At 44.2% G+C, this 17,028-nt stretch overlaps 1 protein-coding gene across 1 annotated transcript in view; it reads right to left on the bottom strand.

Annotated features, from left to right (window-relative positions):
* The window catches only part of NUDCD1 (NudC domain containing 1), a 133,923-nt gene that overhangs the window by 20,727 nt on the left and 96,168 nt on the right, over positions 1 to 17,028 (bottom strand). Inside the window, exons 7-8 of the mRNA XM_066578548.1 lie at positions 13,466 to 13,610; positions 8,489 to 8,614 (exon numbers count right to left, since the gene is read on the bottom strand). Of these exons, the coding sequence (XP_066434645.1) occupies positions 8,489 to 8,614; positions 13,466 to 13,610 (271 nt within the window). The remainder of the gene's footprint in view (positions 1 to 8,488; positions 8,615 to 13,465; positions 13,611 to 17,028) is intronic.

Here is a 17,028-nt window from a genome sequence, read left to right as displayed (position 1 = left end):
TATCGTAGTAATCGTACCAACCCTTAGAATAAAGTTATCATGTTACTTTTGTTGCCGTTTGTGTACCGTAGAAACAAGACGCACTAAAAGATGGCGAAATGTCTTTTTTTTTCATTTTACTCCACTTAAAAAAAAATTCTAAGTTTTTCAGTAGATTATATGGTACTTTAAATAGCACCATTAAAAAATACAACTCGTCCTGCAAATAAACAAGCCCTCATACAGCGACGTCGATGGATAAATAAAGGAGTTATTCATTTTTTGAAGGGGGGGGTAGGGAGGGTTGGAAAAAACGAAAATGGAAAAAGAAAAAAGGGGCCGCGTCATTAAGGGGTTAAAGGAGGTGCTACTTATGTCTTGGTGCCAGATCTCACAGGACACCTTAGAGGTTTTGTGAGTCTATGCTCGGAGAAGACAGGGCTGTTCTGATATTACAAACGAGCCTATAGATGATATACATGCTATAGCTGAGCTATATATATATATATATATATATATAATATATATATATATATATATATATATATATATATATATTATATATATATTATACACACACACACACACACACACACACACACACACACACACACACACACACACACCGATTCCTAAACTACATCCCTCACAACCAGCACCAAACGACCCCCTAGGCAGTTCCTTATTTGGCCTCCCACTCTTCCCCCAGCCAACTGTTCATATGAACACAAGGTTTTGTGAATTGGCACTACATCTTCCTCAGCTGGAGGTACAATTGTAAGCAGCAGAAATTATTAAGAAATAAGATTTGCTTGTTACATAAATTCAACGTGCTGCAGAGAAAGTGCCAAGTACAATGCTACAAAAACACGGAAAATGACTTTTTTGACTTCGTTTTTTTGTATTGCAGGAACTTAAATAATTGCTAAATGTGTGTTGAATAATTATCATAATTGTCTGATGAAAACAGCTCTGTAGCTGCAACTTCTCAGCAGAAAGTGGATATCGCATGCCCCCATCTCCAGCATACACAATGTGACACATTCCTCATTAATATTCGGCTGCGGTCTGATGTGGCCGTCATTCTTAGCAGTGTGCTGAGGGGCTCTAGTCTGGAGACAAATAGCAGCGAGGTGTGAAGATTGTAGGGTTACTATTTAGTAAAGGGAACCAGGAATAGAAAATACCTGGCAGCTGGGGAAGCGGCACCAGAAAAGGGGAATGGGGTGGGGGGTTAATGCTCTTACCGAAATACAGTAAGAAAATGTTATGAGACCGAGAGATCGCTAGATAGGAGATAGACATGAGCTAATTAGAGCGACAGATCAGAGAGAGAGCCAAAGAGCTAAAAAAAATTTCATCATTGTGCATTGACATCGATGCAGAAGAATTAAAGGGAATTAAAGGGGTTGCCTTGCAACAGCAGATACCTACAATTCAGCCCCCACACGGCCCAATGCATGCGCACCTCCGCTCTATGCACTTCAATGGGGTTACCGGAGATCAACGTAGCTATTTAAGTGAATGGAGGTGTGCATGTGCGTCCTCCGTTACCCCACACTTGGGGGGACGCACCAGGGCTTCGTTTTAGGTATTGTCTGTTGTGAGATGACCGCTTTAATACACAATGCAATACTGTGTAAAGGTTTTAGGCAGGTGTAGAATACTTTCAAATTAGGTGGTGTTTGATTGGCTCTAAATGTATTCTGTAGCAGGCCACCCCCAACACCCAGCCAATGTCATTAAGGCTACTCGCACACAGGCGTTTTCTTACCGAATATTAATCACATGCGTAATACGCAGCACTAAAGCCTGATTTAGACAACGATTATCGCTCAAAAGAGGTCTTTTGAATGATAATCCTTGTATGTCTTTAGGGCAGGCTGTGAGCGATCACCTTGTGCTCCGAGTGCTTCCGCTTGTCTTCTGCATTCAGCTGTTTTCTGCTCGGAGCGATCAGCTGTTATACAGCTGAGCGCTCTGAGCGGGGTATGCAAAACACAGCTGGACTGCTGTGTTCTTCATACCCAGTCTGTGTTCAGGGAGAGGTATACAGCTGAAACAATAGTATCAGCTGTATCCAGCTGTGAACTCCTAATAAGGCTGATCGTTTTCTGTCAGCATGCTATTCATTACCGAAAACTGCACAACGTCAGTGCAGTTAGACACAACGATTATTGCTCAAAACACGGCTTTTGAGAGAATTTTGAGTGATAATCGTTGTGTTTAAAAGGGCCTTAAGGCTCTATGCATGTCAATGGGCCTCTCCGAGCAGCGTTTTTGTGCAGCATATTGAGCGCACGTAAATTTATTGTTTGTCGTTTGATTACACTGTGCAACACTTATTGGCACCAATAACTATGTGCAATGCAATTTTTGTAACAGATGAGCAGATAGGTGGCTCATAACTTTGGTGTGCTGATTTCAAATTTGAGAACTGCTTTTTTCTGCCACGTAAGGTTTTCCGGTTATGGAGAATAATGTAATCCAGTCGGCTCGCCATTAACCTGGCTTAATAAAAAGAATAACAAAAGTGATTATGCAACTATTTCACAATCGCTGTTACACACCGTGTGCTGACTGACCACTATAAGGGTAGGTTTATGTAACATATAGGGAATGTTTCCACGTGGTGGAAAGGCTGCAGATCATCCTCCAGTAAGTTGTAATAATGAACTGTGTTTTTACAGGTCAGTGGTTAGACGAGATAAAAGACTCAAAATCATAAAACAAAAATACATATTTGGTATCGCTGAGTCTGTAAAAGTCCGCTCTATCAAAGTAATGCTTTATTTACCTCGCAAGGTGAACATCGTCTGCCTGCCAAAAAAATTAAGAACGCCAGAAATGTGCTTTTTTGGTCATGCTGTCTCCAAGAAAAAAATGCAATAAAAGGCGATCAAAAAAATTATATGTGTTCCAAAATGGTACTAACGCAAATTACAGGACGTCCCGCAAGAAACGAGCCCCCGCACAACTATGTGGCGCAAAAGATGGCTGCAGAAAATACTTTAAAAAATTAAATATCTAAATAAAAATAAAAGTAGTATAGCAAAAAGGTTAAAAAAAAAAAACAAAAAAAAACATAAGTTATTTGTGTTTTTTTCTATGGGTCAATACATTTACTACGATTACATGTATCATAGTAAATGTATTGATCCATAGAACAAAGTTATTATGTCTTTCTGGTTGCAGTTTGTGGGCCGTAGAAACAAGACACACTGAAAGATGGACGAATTTTGGTGTTTTTTTTTTGTTTTTTTTTCATTTTACTCCACTTAGAACTTTTTAAAAGTTTTTCAGTACATTATATGGTACATTAAATATTGCCAATGAAAACTACAAGCTCATACAGTGACGTCGATGCATAAAGAATTACAATTTTTTAAATGTAACTAAGGGATTAAATAACTTGAAAATGAGACCTGCTGCTAATAGTCAGTGTTGCCAGTGTAAGCAGCAGGTTTTACTTTTACAGAAACATCAATTACTTTCAGTTATGAAAATTTAAAAAAAAATTATTGCACAGTGTTGCACATCGTTCATTTTCGCTTGCTTGAACAATTTTTTTGAACGCGAATCGTTCCATCTAAAAAGGGCCTCAAGAACTATCTCGGGCGTAAAGAAGAACAGGGAGTCCAGGAAGTGATGATATGGCCCCACAGAGCCCCGATCTTAACATCATCCAGTCTGTCTGGGATTACATGAAGAGACAGACTGATCTCAGCGAGCCGACATCCACAGAAGCTCTGTGCTTATTTCTCCAAGATGTTTGGAACAACCTCCTTGCAGAGTTGCTTCAAAAACAATGTGCAAATGTATCTAGAAGAACTGTTGCTGTTTTGAAGGCAAAGGGCGGTCACACCAAATATTGATGTGATTTACATTTCTCTTCTGTTCAGTCACTTTGTATTTTGTGAATTGACAAATAAACTTCTATTTTCGAAAGCATTCTTAAGGCCCATTTAGACAATGATGATCGCTGAAAAGCCGTCTTGAGAGATAATCGTTGTGTCTAACTGCACTGACACCGTGCAGCTTTCGTTATGCTGTCGCTCATCATTGTCTTTCAGCATGCTGAAAGGCAACAATGAGCCTTATCAGGGATTCCCAGCGGGATACAGCTGATACTACTGTTTCATCTGTATCCCGCTCCCTGATAACGGTCTGGGTATAAAGAACAGAGCGGTCCAGCTCTGTTCTCCATCCCCCACTTGGAGTGCTCGGCTGTATAACAGCAGGCGCTCCGACCAGAGAACAGCTGGATGCAGAAGGCAAGCGGGGACACCCCGCTTATCTTCTGCATCCTTCGCTCGGAGCGCCGGCTGTATAACCAGCAAGAAACAGCTGGTTGCAGAAGACAAGGGGCTCCACTTCTCTTCTGCATCCTCCACTCGAAGCGCAAGGTGATCGCTCAGCGTTTGAGCGATCATCTTGCACTGTAAATGACAACGATTATCGCTCAAAAGACATCTTTTGAGCAATAATTGTGGTGTCTAAATGGGTCTTTACTTTGCAGCATTTTCTCACACCTAGCTAAAACTTTTGCACAGTACTGTAGATGAGAAAGTTATAGGACTTTCCATTATACAATAAGTCTACATCAACTCCTATACATGTATGCAGACACTAGAATCTTACTCATTTGCAGCTAAACCCATATAAAATAGATTTTCTTCTAAGTCCCATTACTCTGCCACCTCCGCACAGCCTCAGGTGCTTCATTCTACTAGTGCTTGTCCACTACAGGCTCCACTTGATAAGGTTGTGGATAGAAATAATGGAAACCCATAGAGAGCGGCCCCCAACACCACATGCTCATTGATTGAATTCTAGATGAGGAGAGTCAGCAGCTGCCATGCTAAAGCCAAATAATGACAAGTTCTTCTCCCTTCATCTTCTGTGCCCATAGGAATGTACGGAATGTATATTAGAGCATTTCTAATACTGGCCATATACTGCTTTCAGGATCAGGATGCCGGTCATTATAGGGTTATAGTAATATAGTAATGTTCTGTACAATGCTAGGATATACTATAACAGAATGGTCAGTGGTGGTCCAAGTACTGGAAACCCCTACCGGAGAATGCGTTCGCTTTGATGTTTCATCTGCATCCGTCGTTCCCGGTCACTAGCTCTACAGGGAACTGCAACATAGCTATAATTAAGTGAATAAGGCTGTAGGGCCCTGCACATTGGGTCGGCAAAGGGAAACTTTGTCCAAAACTTTTACTATTGATGTTCTATCCTCAGCACAGGTCACCAATAGTTGATTGGCAAGGGTCGCCCCACTGATCAGCTGATTTCCAGGTCCACAGTCTGTGTAGACAGAGCAAGAGGCAGATAGCGCTATCTGTACTGCAGTGGCCCAGTTTGGTACTACAGGTACAGCTCCTGCTGAATTCAATGGTAACCTAACAGCGTGGTCTGAGCAAATTGCGCCAGCACTCCAAAATAGTCAACTGCAGTGATCGGAATATTTCCCATCCAAACTCATGGTGCTTTCTGGGCTTGTCAATCATTATAAATTTGCCAAAATCTTAGGACTGTCTACTTTAGAAAACCCATTTTCAATCACCTTATTAGTGAATCCTGAATTAATAGAACATTCAGGACTCACAGCTGTTACCCAAAAGAGAGAGCAGCCACAAAGAGTGGTTTGTCACTCCAAAGGATCCATCATGTCCATGCATTACTTGGACAACCCATAGATGTCAAAGAGAACCTTGTAATGCTTGATTATCCCAGCGGGGGCGCTGCAGGCAAACTCAACATTTGGAGACTGCTGCCTCCACAGATTACAGCAGATTGCTAGTGGTCTGAGCATTGGGATATTGTCTTGTGCTTAGCATATACAGAATCAAAAGCAGAATAGACAAAGCAAAAAATTGTGATTACCAGCCTCCACGTGAAGAATTAAGAACTCTCAATTTTTATTTTAAATCCATCAGGATAGGTCATCAACTGTTTATTGGCTGGGAGTGGGATGCCACTTCTCAGGATGCCAGCTGATCAGCCGTTTGGGCGCCCGCTGTCACCACCAGAGGGGACAGAGTGGAGTCAAATTGCTCTGACCCATGTAGTGGCCGGTGCTGCTAATGGCAGGCACAGCGCTCATTGATTTGCAGGAGCCTGCAAATACCAGCACCGGCCACTACACAGGGGTAGGAGAGATCTGCTTCTGCACTGTACCCCGTGTTTTGCAGGCACTCAAACAGCTGTTTGGTCGGGGTCCTGAGTTGGTGGAACCCAGCCGATAAATTATTAATAAGCTATTCAGAGGTTAGGTCATCAATAAAAATAGCCTAGAAAACCCATTTAACCCCTTGAGTGGCGGGTTTCCTACCACCCTGTCGTGCCCACCAGGGCAGGTTTTTTAAAATGGGCTAATCATTGAATTTCAACTAATTTTGCAGTTGCGTCTCAAGAGCCATAACTTTTTCATTTTTCCATTGACATGGCCATATAAGGGCTTGTTTTTTGCGGGACAAGTTGTGATTTTTTAAACAGGGGGGAGGAAAAAAAGAAATGGGGAAAAAAGAAAAAAAGGGGCCATGTCATTAAGGGGTTAAATAATGTATTAACTTCCTACTCTGGGTCATTACGACGCATGGATACCACATGTGTGATTGTATTTTTGATTTTTTACAAAGTAAAAGGGAGACAAGTGTTTTTATAATTTTTTTTATAATTTTTTTTTACTTTTTTATTTTTATTTTTTGTCCCTTTAGGGGACTTCCACAGGGACCCATCAGGACCCCTGATCACATTCCAGGGGTCCGATGGTGACAGCCCTTTACATGCTGCAGTGACAGCCCTTTACATGCTGCAGTCACATAGACTGCAGCATGTAAAGGGTTAACACAGCAGAGATCGGAGGTTTTCTCTGATCTCTGCTGTAAGAGCTGATGTCTGGCTGTCCTCTGACAGCTAAGCACCAGCTCTCCCTGCCACAGAGACAGTCGGCTTGCTTCTGACAAGCTGATGGTCTCTATGGCAACCTGTAAACAAAGCAGGAGATTGCCGGCATATCGGCAATATCTTCTGCTGGTTTTTCAAAGCCCTTGCTTTGTTCTCTGTGGGCCTGTGCAGGCAGAGCTCACTGTCACAGCTTGTGGCATTGTGCTCTGCAGCTCCCATAGTGATACATAGCCCGGAAATCTTCCGGGCTATGTCGCTATGAGCAGTGGAGCTCGTCCCGGAAAATTTCTGGGCGTGCCACTCAAGGGGTTAATGTCTTCTAGTAGTTCTGCCATGAAGTTAATTAAAGTCATTTTTTTGATGCTTTAGTGCATGGGAGTCCAACCTTTTGGTGTCTCTGGGCCACATTGGAAGAAGAGTTGTCTTGGGCCACACTTCTTGGCGGCAATCTATACAGAAAGGTGTTGGAATTCCGCAAATGCATTTTGCCCATTAACAGGGCTAAATCTGCATGTGGATCCACAACACAGAAAGATATGGATTTTGCTTCAGTTTTTGGATGCGGAATTCACACATGTAAAAAAATTCTGTAGTGTGAACGGACCCTTCAAATAATAATTTAATATCCCCCTGAGACATGAAGGCAGGCAGCACCGAACTGATGACTTCTAAAGTAATGCAGCTGAGTTGGGTGAACTGGCGAGTCTACTAACTACTGTCTGCACTGGGCTACCTGATTATTAACCCCCACAGACTTAGGCCCAATGTCCGAGGGCGGGTTTGATTTGCGGAAGATCCACATAGGAAAACATGGGCGTCCGCAAATGCTTTTTGTCTGAAAAACAAATCGCAGCATGCTCCACTTCACGGCGGATCGTGCACCGGCAGCTTCCATTGAAGTCAATAACGGTCGTCCGATCTGCGACCCGTCCTGCATTTAATACCGCAGGAAAGCAGGAATTCCGCACACATCCACATTGAAGGACAAAGAAGATCCGGACAGGACGCAGAAGACCCACACAAGTAAAAGCGTCCTCAGCTGTGGGCAGGGTGGGATTCTGCTGCGGACTCCCGCATACGGAATCCGATCCGCCCGTGGACATGAGGTCTTACTCATACAGTACTACTGCGGGGTGTTGGATGCTGGCCTAGCTACTCCCCAAAACAGAAATAGAAAGGGGCAGGAAGAGGTGGAACTAACAACTTCGCCAGGCTGGCATGCCACTGCTCCTGCGAGTACATCCCAACGCCTCCAGGCCAGCAGCATGTCATGTGATCAGTACGGCCTCTAGGTGAGACTACTAAGCACTGGATTAATGAGGGGGCTCGCTGGCTTAGACTCAGACTCGGCCCGATTGGCTCTCCCCTGCACAGTGGCTCTCTTACAATGTGGAGCAGCAATAGCAGCAGCTGAATTATTAGTGCCCAACCCCGGGCGCCATCCTCTTGCGTAAGCATCTCTGTACTCCGTTACCTTACAGTCACACTCAGTAGGAGTTGGGTAGGCGAGCCGCTGCGGTTCTTATATGCATGTTGCCCGCTGGCCGCAGATTGGTCATACCTGCTTTAGTGTTTTTAAGTATCTTACCACATCAGTAGCTTTCATGGTGGATCCATCGAATCTACACAAAGTTGTGCCATCCTCCAGAGACACGTCACACTCTTCCAGCTCCTGAGCGTTGCATGGAGGCTTCTCACAGTCCGGATTTGGGTTCTGACAATAAAACAAACATTAAATGATTTTAAATTAGCAGACGAGATGTGTTCGTTTTATATTAATAGATGTACAATATCAGAAACCAACTCCGTGAGTGGTTCTAGCGATAGCAATTCACAAGCTGGGAAATGAAGCATCATACTGGGGTCCAAGAGAAGCAACTACCGGTAATGTTGCCTCCAGCCAATTAAAGGAGTTTTCCAGGCAAAAATACTACTGATCACCTATCCTTAGGAAAGGTCATCAACAGTCAATCGCCGAGGACCCGTCACTTGGGATTCCCAGCGAGGAGCTGATCACCTGGGTCGCTGTCAGTGCATCGGGGCAAGATGTTGTCACAGGGGGCAGAAGCGAAAGTGCCCTAGCTGGCTTCCATTCCATTTAAATCCATTGGAGTTGAAGACAGCTATTACACTTCTGCCTCCAGCACCAGGGTCATATGCGGAAGTTTAATAGTCACTTCAGCTCCCATTGATTTCAATAAGAGTGAACCCAGCTAGGGCACTTGTGCTCCTGTCCCCTACGATGACGTTTGGCCCCGGGCAATCCGCTCATCACTGGGAATTACAAGCTGTGGGTCCCCGTGATTAGCTATTGATGAGCTATCCTCAGGATAGGACCGGGCCATCTGAAGGCATCATAATAATTTTGCCATATAGAGCCCAAATAAGTACCCTACAGCGTCTAGATGGTTTTACAGTGTCTATGCCAATATTCGTGGTGGTCTAGGTCAGGTATCCCTGGAGGTCCACAATAGCAAAGGGTCTAAAAATCAGCATGCCATAAAGGAACCGCACGGACTGATCTCAGCATTATATACCTATTTATTGCCTCCACGCAACTTGCAGAGGGTTACAAATGGAAAGCACAGATTTCCCACATGATGGGAAAAGACAGAGGGGGCCTCAGAGCCCCCCATCCATGTCTCTTCGACGGGAAAAAATAGGCTTCACTTTCTACTTGTCAACCTGTCGTCTACAGAAAAAGGTAGATTGCCACACAGTATATGCAGCACATATTCAGACCTTCTGAGGTGAGGTGGTTCAAACATCCACTGCCATAGTGGGTATCCCTGTGCCCATTCACCTGAAGAAGTGCGCTTCCTGGATATATTGGATGTGTCAATGTGGCCCAATCATGCACACACATTACTTAATATTACACAGTTAGCATGTAAGTAATAAGGAACGCCATGGATAGAACGCTTTTATTCAGACCATGAAGGAAACTAGTAAATGCAGTTATTCTCCATGAAAAGGTAATTTACAAGAATACAAAGTGTCTACAAAATTTTGTAAGGCCTGGAGGCCTGTGGTGCAATTCCCCATTCATTCTACTCTCTTCTGAATCACCAAGATCTCAGGGCCCCTGTTTAGGAGTTGTACGAGGATACATCCCCACACTTAGGCCTCCCTCACACAGGCGTTTTTGTACAGGGTTTAGTGCCGCTTTCCCATCACAGCGCTAAACGTTCTACAACGCTCTCATTCATTTTAATGGGGCTGTTCACACAAGGCTAAAAACGCAGCATTTTCAACGCTACGCTTTGACAGCGTTGCATGTTCTATTTTTGGCCATTTTCAGCCCTGTGTCGCCCATTGACAACTTGGTACCGCGCTTTTGGCAGCGCTAAACACCCTAAGCTATGCTGCCCGAGTCAAAAGAAAAATAAATCAATACACACCTTGCAGGTGATGTCGCTGTCCCCAGCGCCATTCTCGGGACTTGTCAGCCAGCAGGGGAACTTTTTCTCTGGTGATGGGGATTTGAAATCCCCGCCTCCAACGAGAGATTGCGCTGATTGGCTGAGCGCCGCTGAGTGACAGCCCACTCAGCCAATCACAGCCAGTGCTGGATGCGTCCAATCACAGACATCCATTCATTGAATGGCTGTGATTGGCCGCTTCTAGTGCTGGCTCCGATTGGCTCAGCCAGCTGTCACACAGCGGCGCTGTTACGTGTGCTGCTGGGATCTGAAGTTCTAAGCTTCCTAGCAGCACAGTCCTCACAGGGTTAATTGGTTGAGCTGGCTGGGTGTGGTACTTCCTGCTAGCCAATCTCCTGGGTCTGTGCTCACATATAAACCCAGCTCCTGGTCATTCTCTGTATGGCCCCTAGGGTGAGCAATCATGAATCCTTGTCTGTTGAAGTTTGCTGTGTGACCTGCCATCTGTGTTTTGTTGCGGCTTGCTGTGTGATCTGTGGCTTGCGGTTTATGTCCGTTTGTTCATTTATATTCTGTCAATTTTGTGTCAGCTTGCTGTGTGACCTGCTATCCGTGTCCTGTCCTGTTGCAGTGTTCTGTGTGAACTGTGTCTGGTTCTGCTGGACTCCTGGTTAGTGTAGGGACTAGCAGTATAACCAAGAGCCGTGAAGTGGCCCGCTAGCTTTCATGTTTTGTACAAAATGTCAACTAATACCTGGTATTTATATTCAGCTTATCATCTGCTACCAGTGGTTGCATTGTGGCTGCTGTATGCTGTGTATTCTGGCTCTATTTGTCCTGTTGTTCGGTCCCTGTCATGCGGCATGTGAATGTGTCCTGTTCTGGTGCGTGGCTCCTAGGATGAGCTAGGGCCCAGATCCGAAGACCACTGGGCTGCCCTTATTGGGATAATGTCCCCGCTTAGGTAGGGCCAGGTCAACCTCTCTATAGCCAGGGCCAGCTGCATGAAACCTGTGTGACCCGTGTGTGTGTACCCAGTTCACTTTGGTCATGATCGTTTGGGCCCCATGCTTAGTTTGCCCACACGATCGTAACAGGCGCTTACCCAATCAGAGCAATCGGCCAGCTTTACAAGGTCTCGACAGTAGCGCTGGGGACAGCGACTTCACCAGCTAGGCGAGTATTGATTTTTTTTCTTTTATCAGCAGCCTAGGCTGCGCTTTCAGCGGTGTTGAAAAGGCAGCCAAAACGCTGGCATAATGCATGCCAGCGCTACTGAAACTGGGCGGAATCTGCAATAAACGTAGCATTGAAAAATGCTGCATTTCTGCAAACGCCTGTGTGAGGAGGCCTTAGTCTGGACTGGCTCTACTTACCTAGTTACTATTCTTTTCCTATAATGCAACCGGCAGACATTAAATCGGTATCAACGGTCACTACACGGCTTTTCACATTCGCACTATTGTTTCTATTTATGCGCTTATTCTTCGATATCCATTACTTGTAATTGGACTCATGTCTGTGTCTGTAAAAGGTGTACCTGCACTGCCAATTCTCTACATTGTGAGTTCAATAAGAGGAGTTTATCCCCTTAAGGACGCAGTCTTTTTTTTTTGTTGTTTCTCTTCCCAACTTTCAAAGAATCATAACCCTTTCATTTTTTTCTGTCAGCGTAGCTATCTGAGGGCTTGTTTTTTTGCAGAGCAAGTTGTATTTTTTAATGATACTATTTAAATGTACTGAAAACTCTTAAAAACTTAGTGGGGTGAAATTGGAAAAAAAAGGCAAATATATCCATCTTAGATCTGACTTTTGTGGATGCGGCAATATGGTTTGGCATTATTTTTATATTAAAAATATGGTAAAAAAAATTTTTAAACTGTTACATATGGTTTATTTTTTTACAATACGGTTTTCTCACTTATTCTTAGTTTTTTATCCCACTAAGGTGAACTTGCAACTGTTTGCTGATCATACAGTATAATGCAGTACCGTAGTATTGCATTATAGCACATTCTAACAGAAAGACTATCAAGATGTGCCACAGGCACTCTTTGATAGACATTCATTCATTCATTCATGGCAGCCTTCAGAAGTCCCTGGACTCCTATGACATGTGAAAGACACCTCGTGATGTTATCACTAGGGTGCTGTTTGGGCCCCCGAAAGTCTACTGAGGGATTGAGAGCGGCATTGAAAGGATTAACTGCCAGGATTAGCGTTGGTGCTGGCTTCTGTGGGTGGGTGTCAGCTGTCAAAGACAGCTGCCACTCACCTTATAGGGAGCAGGATTTGTTCCCAATCCCGCTCTATACAAACACCGCACCTGGAGGATGTAATTGTAGGTCCTTGTTGGTGAAGGGATTGAAAAAAGAAAAAAAAAAAAAAAGTCAGCATGCCTGGTGGTGAAGGAAAAAGATTAAAGGGGTTATCCCAAGACTGACTTATCACAAACATGTGTGGTCGCAATCCATTCATTTCAATGGGCTGAAACACCTGTGTACAAATGCTTGGCTATCTCTGGCAATCCCATTGAAGATAAATGGAGCGGCACCGCGCACATTTACCACCACTCCATATATTCACCTCCGACTGCAAGATATTGTAGCAAGACCGCAGCGAGGAGGAGCTGGGGGCACTGAACCCCCTGTTCTTGGTGGGAGTCTCACCGGTGGGACCATCGTAGTGTCTCTAGTAGACTAGGATAGAGAGAAGGGGTAAGTGTCCAGATCCCTGGTGGTCAAGGCAAGGATTTATTATCTGCATCCCTGGTGGTCAAGGGCATAGGAGGGGTCACTAACTCATACTTGGTGTACACTATTTTACTCACCCCTCTTTCTTTCCCTGCCCTGTACGGACCAAATAATTCTCTTCAGGAGTGGGCAGAGTGTTTATGATGCGCTCTACCTGACCACTGAGGAGATAATTTAATGATTGCAAGGAGCTGACTTTCCCCCAGCGGAGGGAATTCATCAGACAACCCCTTTAACTGTAATGTGACAGAATTAAAGGAAGAAACTGCATTGTTGAGGATGGGGCTTTAAATTGCCAATTCCATTCCTTGTATTTCTTTCTCATCTTTTTCAAGTAAATTGATTAACATACCCTGAAACGGAGCTGTGCTGTCAACTGAATGATTAACGCAGGACTTACTGACAGTCTTAAGAAACGGTTGTGCTCACCAAGTCCTCGGATGTGAGATGCATCAGCTGTTCGGCTATGGCTGCACATTGTGCTGGATCGGCAACAAATTCTCCTTGTTTATCACCAACAATAACTTCTGCCCACTTACAGCCTACGTCTTTCTTTGCCAAAGTGACCTCCACACTGCAAGAAGACATAACGGTACATTACTAGTTTGCCGAAAACCAAGAAACAAAGCAAACTACTGTAACTCCTTCACAGGCTCTAAGGTCTTCATTTAAAAGGAGCAATGAACCTCAAGCCTGTCATTAGTGCACACCCAACATCCACCCTGGACGGATCACTCGTAGGGATATAACTGTACGCCATACAGTTGTATATATTTGTTATAGAGTTGGGAATTCACTAAGGACTGGTGATCTTACACAAGTCTTTAGCGGTAATGTGCTGGAGTAAGATGTGCCAAGTGTATCGAAGCAAAGCAAGCCTCTTATTCAGTCTGACGCATCTTCGGCCAGTCCGTGCTCCATAAAATCAAATATATGACAGCTATGATCTAGCACGGATTTGCCCTACAAACAACGCCAGCTTTTGGTCTAAGTTATAGTGAACTTTTTGGGCCACAGAAGGCCCGCCCTTATTGCCATGCCCCACCAACTCTTTAGAAAAGAGGCAAGCGTGACAAAGATGAAAAAAGTATCAAAGTTTTGTGCAAATGCAGCATGTGCCAAAATTTGAAACTTTCCCCCCAGAATCGTAGCGTAAAGAAATAAATTTCCCCCACAAAGTGAGGCAGGGTTCCCATATGTCTGGGTAGCTGCTTTTTTTTCCACCCTCTGGCACGGTCATGAAATGCTGAAGGAAAAAAAATATATGCCAGAAGTAATCAAATAATATTTTTTAATTGGATTGTTCATGGCTTCCAGTGCGTTACTTTTGATGTCGAATGTCTCCCAGCACTAGACAGATACAAACGCTGTATGTAGTGGTAGTTTCTCTGTTTTCGGCTATAGACGAGGTCATAGAGGGAGCTCCTTGGGTCTGCTAATCCCTTTATGCTGCGATCAATATTGATCACAGTATACAAGGGATTAAAAGGTGGGATTCGGAGTTTCAGCTGGACTCCAGTTGTCAGCCACAGCCAGGTCCCACTTGTGATGGCGGCTTCTACATGGCCTACATGTACAGCATCTCACGAGAACCCCATCCCTCTAATAACGTACAAGTACGTCACGGGTAGGCAGGGCTTAAAAGGCTAGTTGCAAGTTTGAAACTTATCCCTTATCCACGGGATGAGGGAGAAGTATCCAATCGGTGGGGGTTAGACAACAGTGGTGCCGTTTTTGGGAACAAAGAAGACCATTTCCCCTCATCCCATCCATCATGCAGTATATAGGAGGAAAAAAAATGGTTCTATCAGGAGAAAAGAAATGGCGTAGAAACAAGAAACCTCTCCGGAGTTCAGTTGAGGTTATAGATTTTGATTTTTAATTGAAAGGGTGTTCTATACATCGCAGCATCATAACGTATATCTACATCGCTGCAAGAGGAGAAGGTTTATCGAAAATCAAGAACATCAATACCCTTACGGGGCACATTGTGTAAGTCTCAACATGACAATATGGATCTCCAGTCTGCAGAAGACTGCGCCTCCCTCTTTATTGTCTAGCAACGGATTGATGGTGGTTGGTTTTAAAATGCAGGAGATGGAAGTCATCAAGCTTCGGATCAATAGATAAAGAAAAAAAACCACTGCGTCTGAACCTCGCCGTGTTAATAGGGGAGAATTGGATTTCATCAAAGAAAACCAGAGATGACAAGCTCTCAGATGCCATTACCATGTGAAAAGAGGAAAAAGCACCATCGTGCCTCCCGTGTGCAGATCCAAAAGTGGCTGCGATAATACAGGAGGTGTAATGAAAGAAAATGAAGATGGGGAGGAAGAAGGTAAGCCCTTACTGATCCTCAAGGAATGCCTGGATGGAGAGCCTAGACTTTGATCGCCTGTAATAAATTAAGCTAAAACCTCTTTATAGCGTAAAGGTAAATGCAGTCAAACCGCGGCAATCCAGCGCTCAACTCAAATTAAGGTTGCTTAGAAGAAGCGGAAAAGGTGAGCCCAGGAAATAGAAAGGGAGGCATAAAGGTGCGGGATCAAAGGGCTGTCAGGATGAATAGGGGGGTTTTATCGTAAAGCCGAGGTCAATAACCAAATTCCCAATTACAGCAGAATCTGCATGTTCTCTAAGCCGATCAGGAGCCGGTGCTTTGTCAGATGTAAGGAACTTTTCATCTTGGAGCGCTCCTCACTGGAAGGAATCTTGCCTTGTCATTTCGGATGTGCTCCCCTTCATGCGGCATTAAACATGCAACACCAAACAGACAGACAGAAAAAAAAAAATACATTTCTCTCAATGATTTCACAGTTTTGGAGTTCGCTGTGAAGGGAGTCGCGGTGCCACCGGCGAAAGGATTCTTATTTTTCATCTATTTATACAGCAAGACATTTCGACTGACGACAACTGAAATTACGGCACGCAACGGCTCATTTATTATTACTTTCTGCAAAGCCAGAGCTTTAATAAATGTGATGCATCTACAAAAAGTACAAGGTCTATCGTAAGATTTCTTAGAAAGAAGGAGGGGTAACTGGTGCTTTTTGATGACCAATTCTTTGCTAGTTGTAGTGAGCGCTCATTCACTATCCTACACACATGGCAGATTATGGTCTATGTGGAGATGAACGTTGGTCGCCATCAGCTGATTAGTATCCCTTTTAGGCGCCATTACATAGCCGCTAGTGCTCGTGGTTTCCCGACAATTGCCAGGCTGAACGTGCGAGTGCAGCCTGGCAATTAGGGGCATTACACGAGTATTAACCCTTTGCAGTCCAATTTTGGATTTAGGGTTTCCTACGGGGCTTTCTCTTTCTGACATTATACAATGGTGCCATCTGCTGGCTAGAGCCAGTACTGCAGTATGTGACATGCTGGAGAGGCCTCGGACAACAGAACTGCCAGTAATCTATGGAAAGAATACCCTGCCGGACATCTTCCGACATTGGGGCTGTACAGCCTTCAATCAGAATGTCTTTAAACGTCACAGTGGATTGGAAAGGGTTAATGGCCCTATAATCAGGCAAACGACTGTTCGTGCCAATAACTGGGCCGTGTAAGAAGCCCTTCTGTATGGTCAGATCATCTGGCCTTGCTGTGAGTACTGACCAACAATGAGCCTGTCAGTTGGAAGCCGTTCGTCACATTTCATACAGGCAGATAATTTGCAGTATAGGGGCAGAAGATCGCCATACTGATTCCATTGGTTAACCGCACTGTTCAACTAGCAGCCAGCCAGTGAGAAAAATTTCTGCCTACATAAACGAGCTAATCAGCCAAGGAAAGAACAAGCGCTGGGACACTTATATAGCCTGACTATCTAAAAAAAAAACGAACATCTGGGTAGTGTAAAAGGCCTTAAAGGGGTATTTCTGGTCATGAGATCAGCCCTAGTTGCACAAGGAAAGACTAGAAGCAAAATGATGAAACTGAAAGGGAGGAGACAGATTAGACAGTGAGAATGATCAATGAGTGGAACAGGTTGC

The sequence above is a fragment of the Eleutherodactylus coqui genome, chromosome 9 (assembly GCF_035609145.1).
Source record: "Eleutherodactylus coqui strain aEleCoq1 chromosome 9, aEleCoq1.hap1, whole genome shotgun sequence".
Lineage (NCBI taxonomy): Eukaryota > Metazoa > Chordata > Amphibia > Anura > Eleutherodactylidae > Eleutherodactylus > Eleutherodactylus coqui.
The sequence above is the reverse complement of the archived record's forward strand: the minus strand, read 5'-3'. Positions and strand labels throughout refer to the sequence as shown.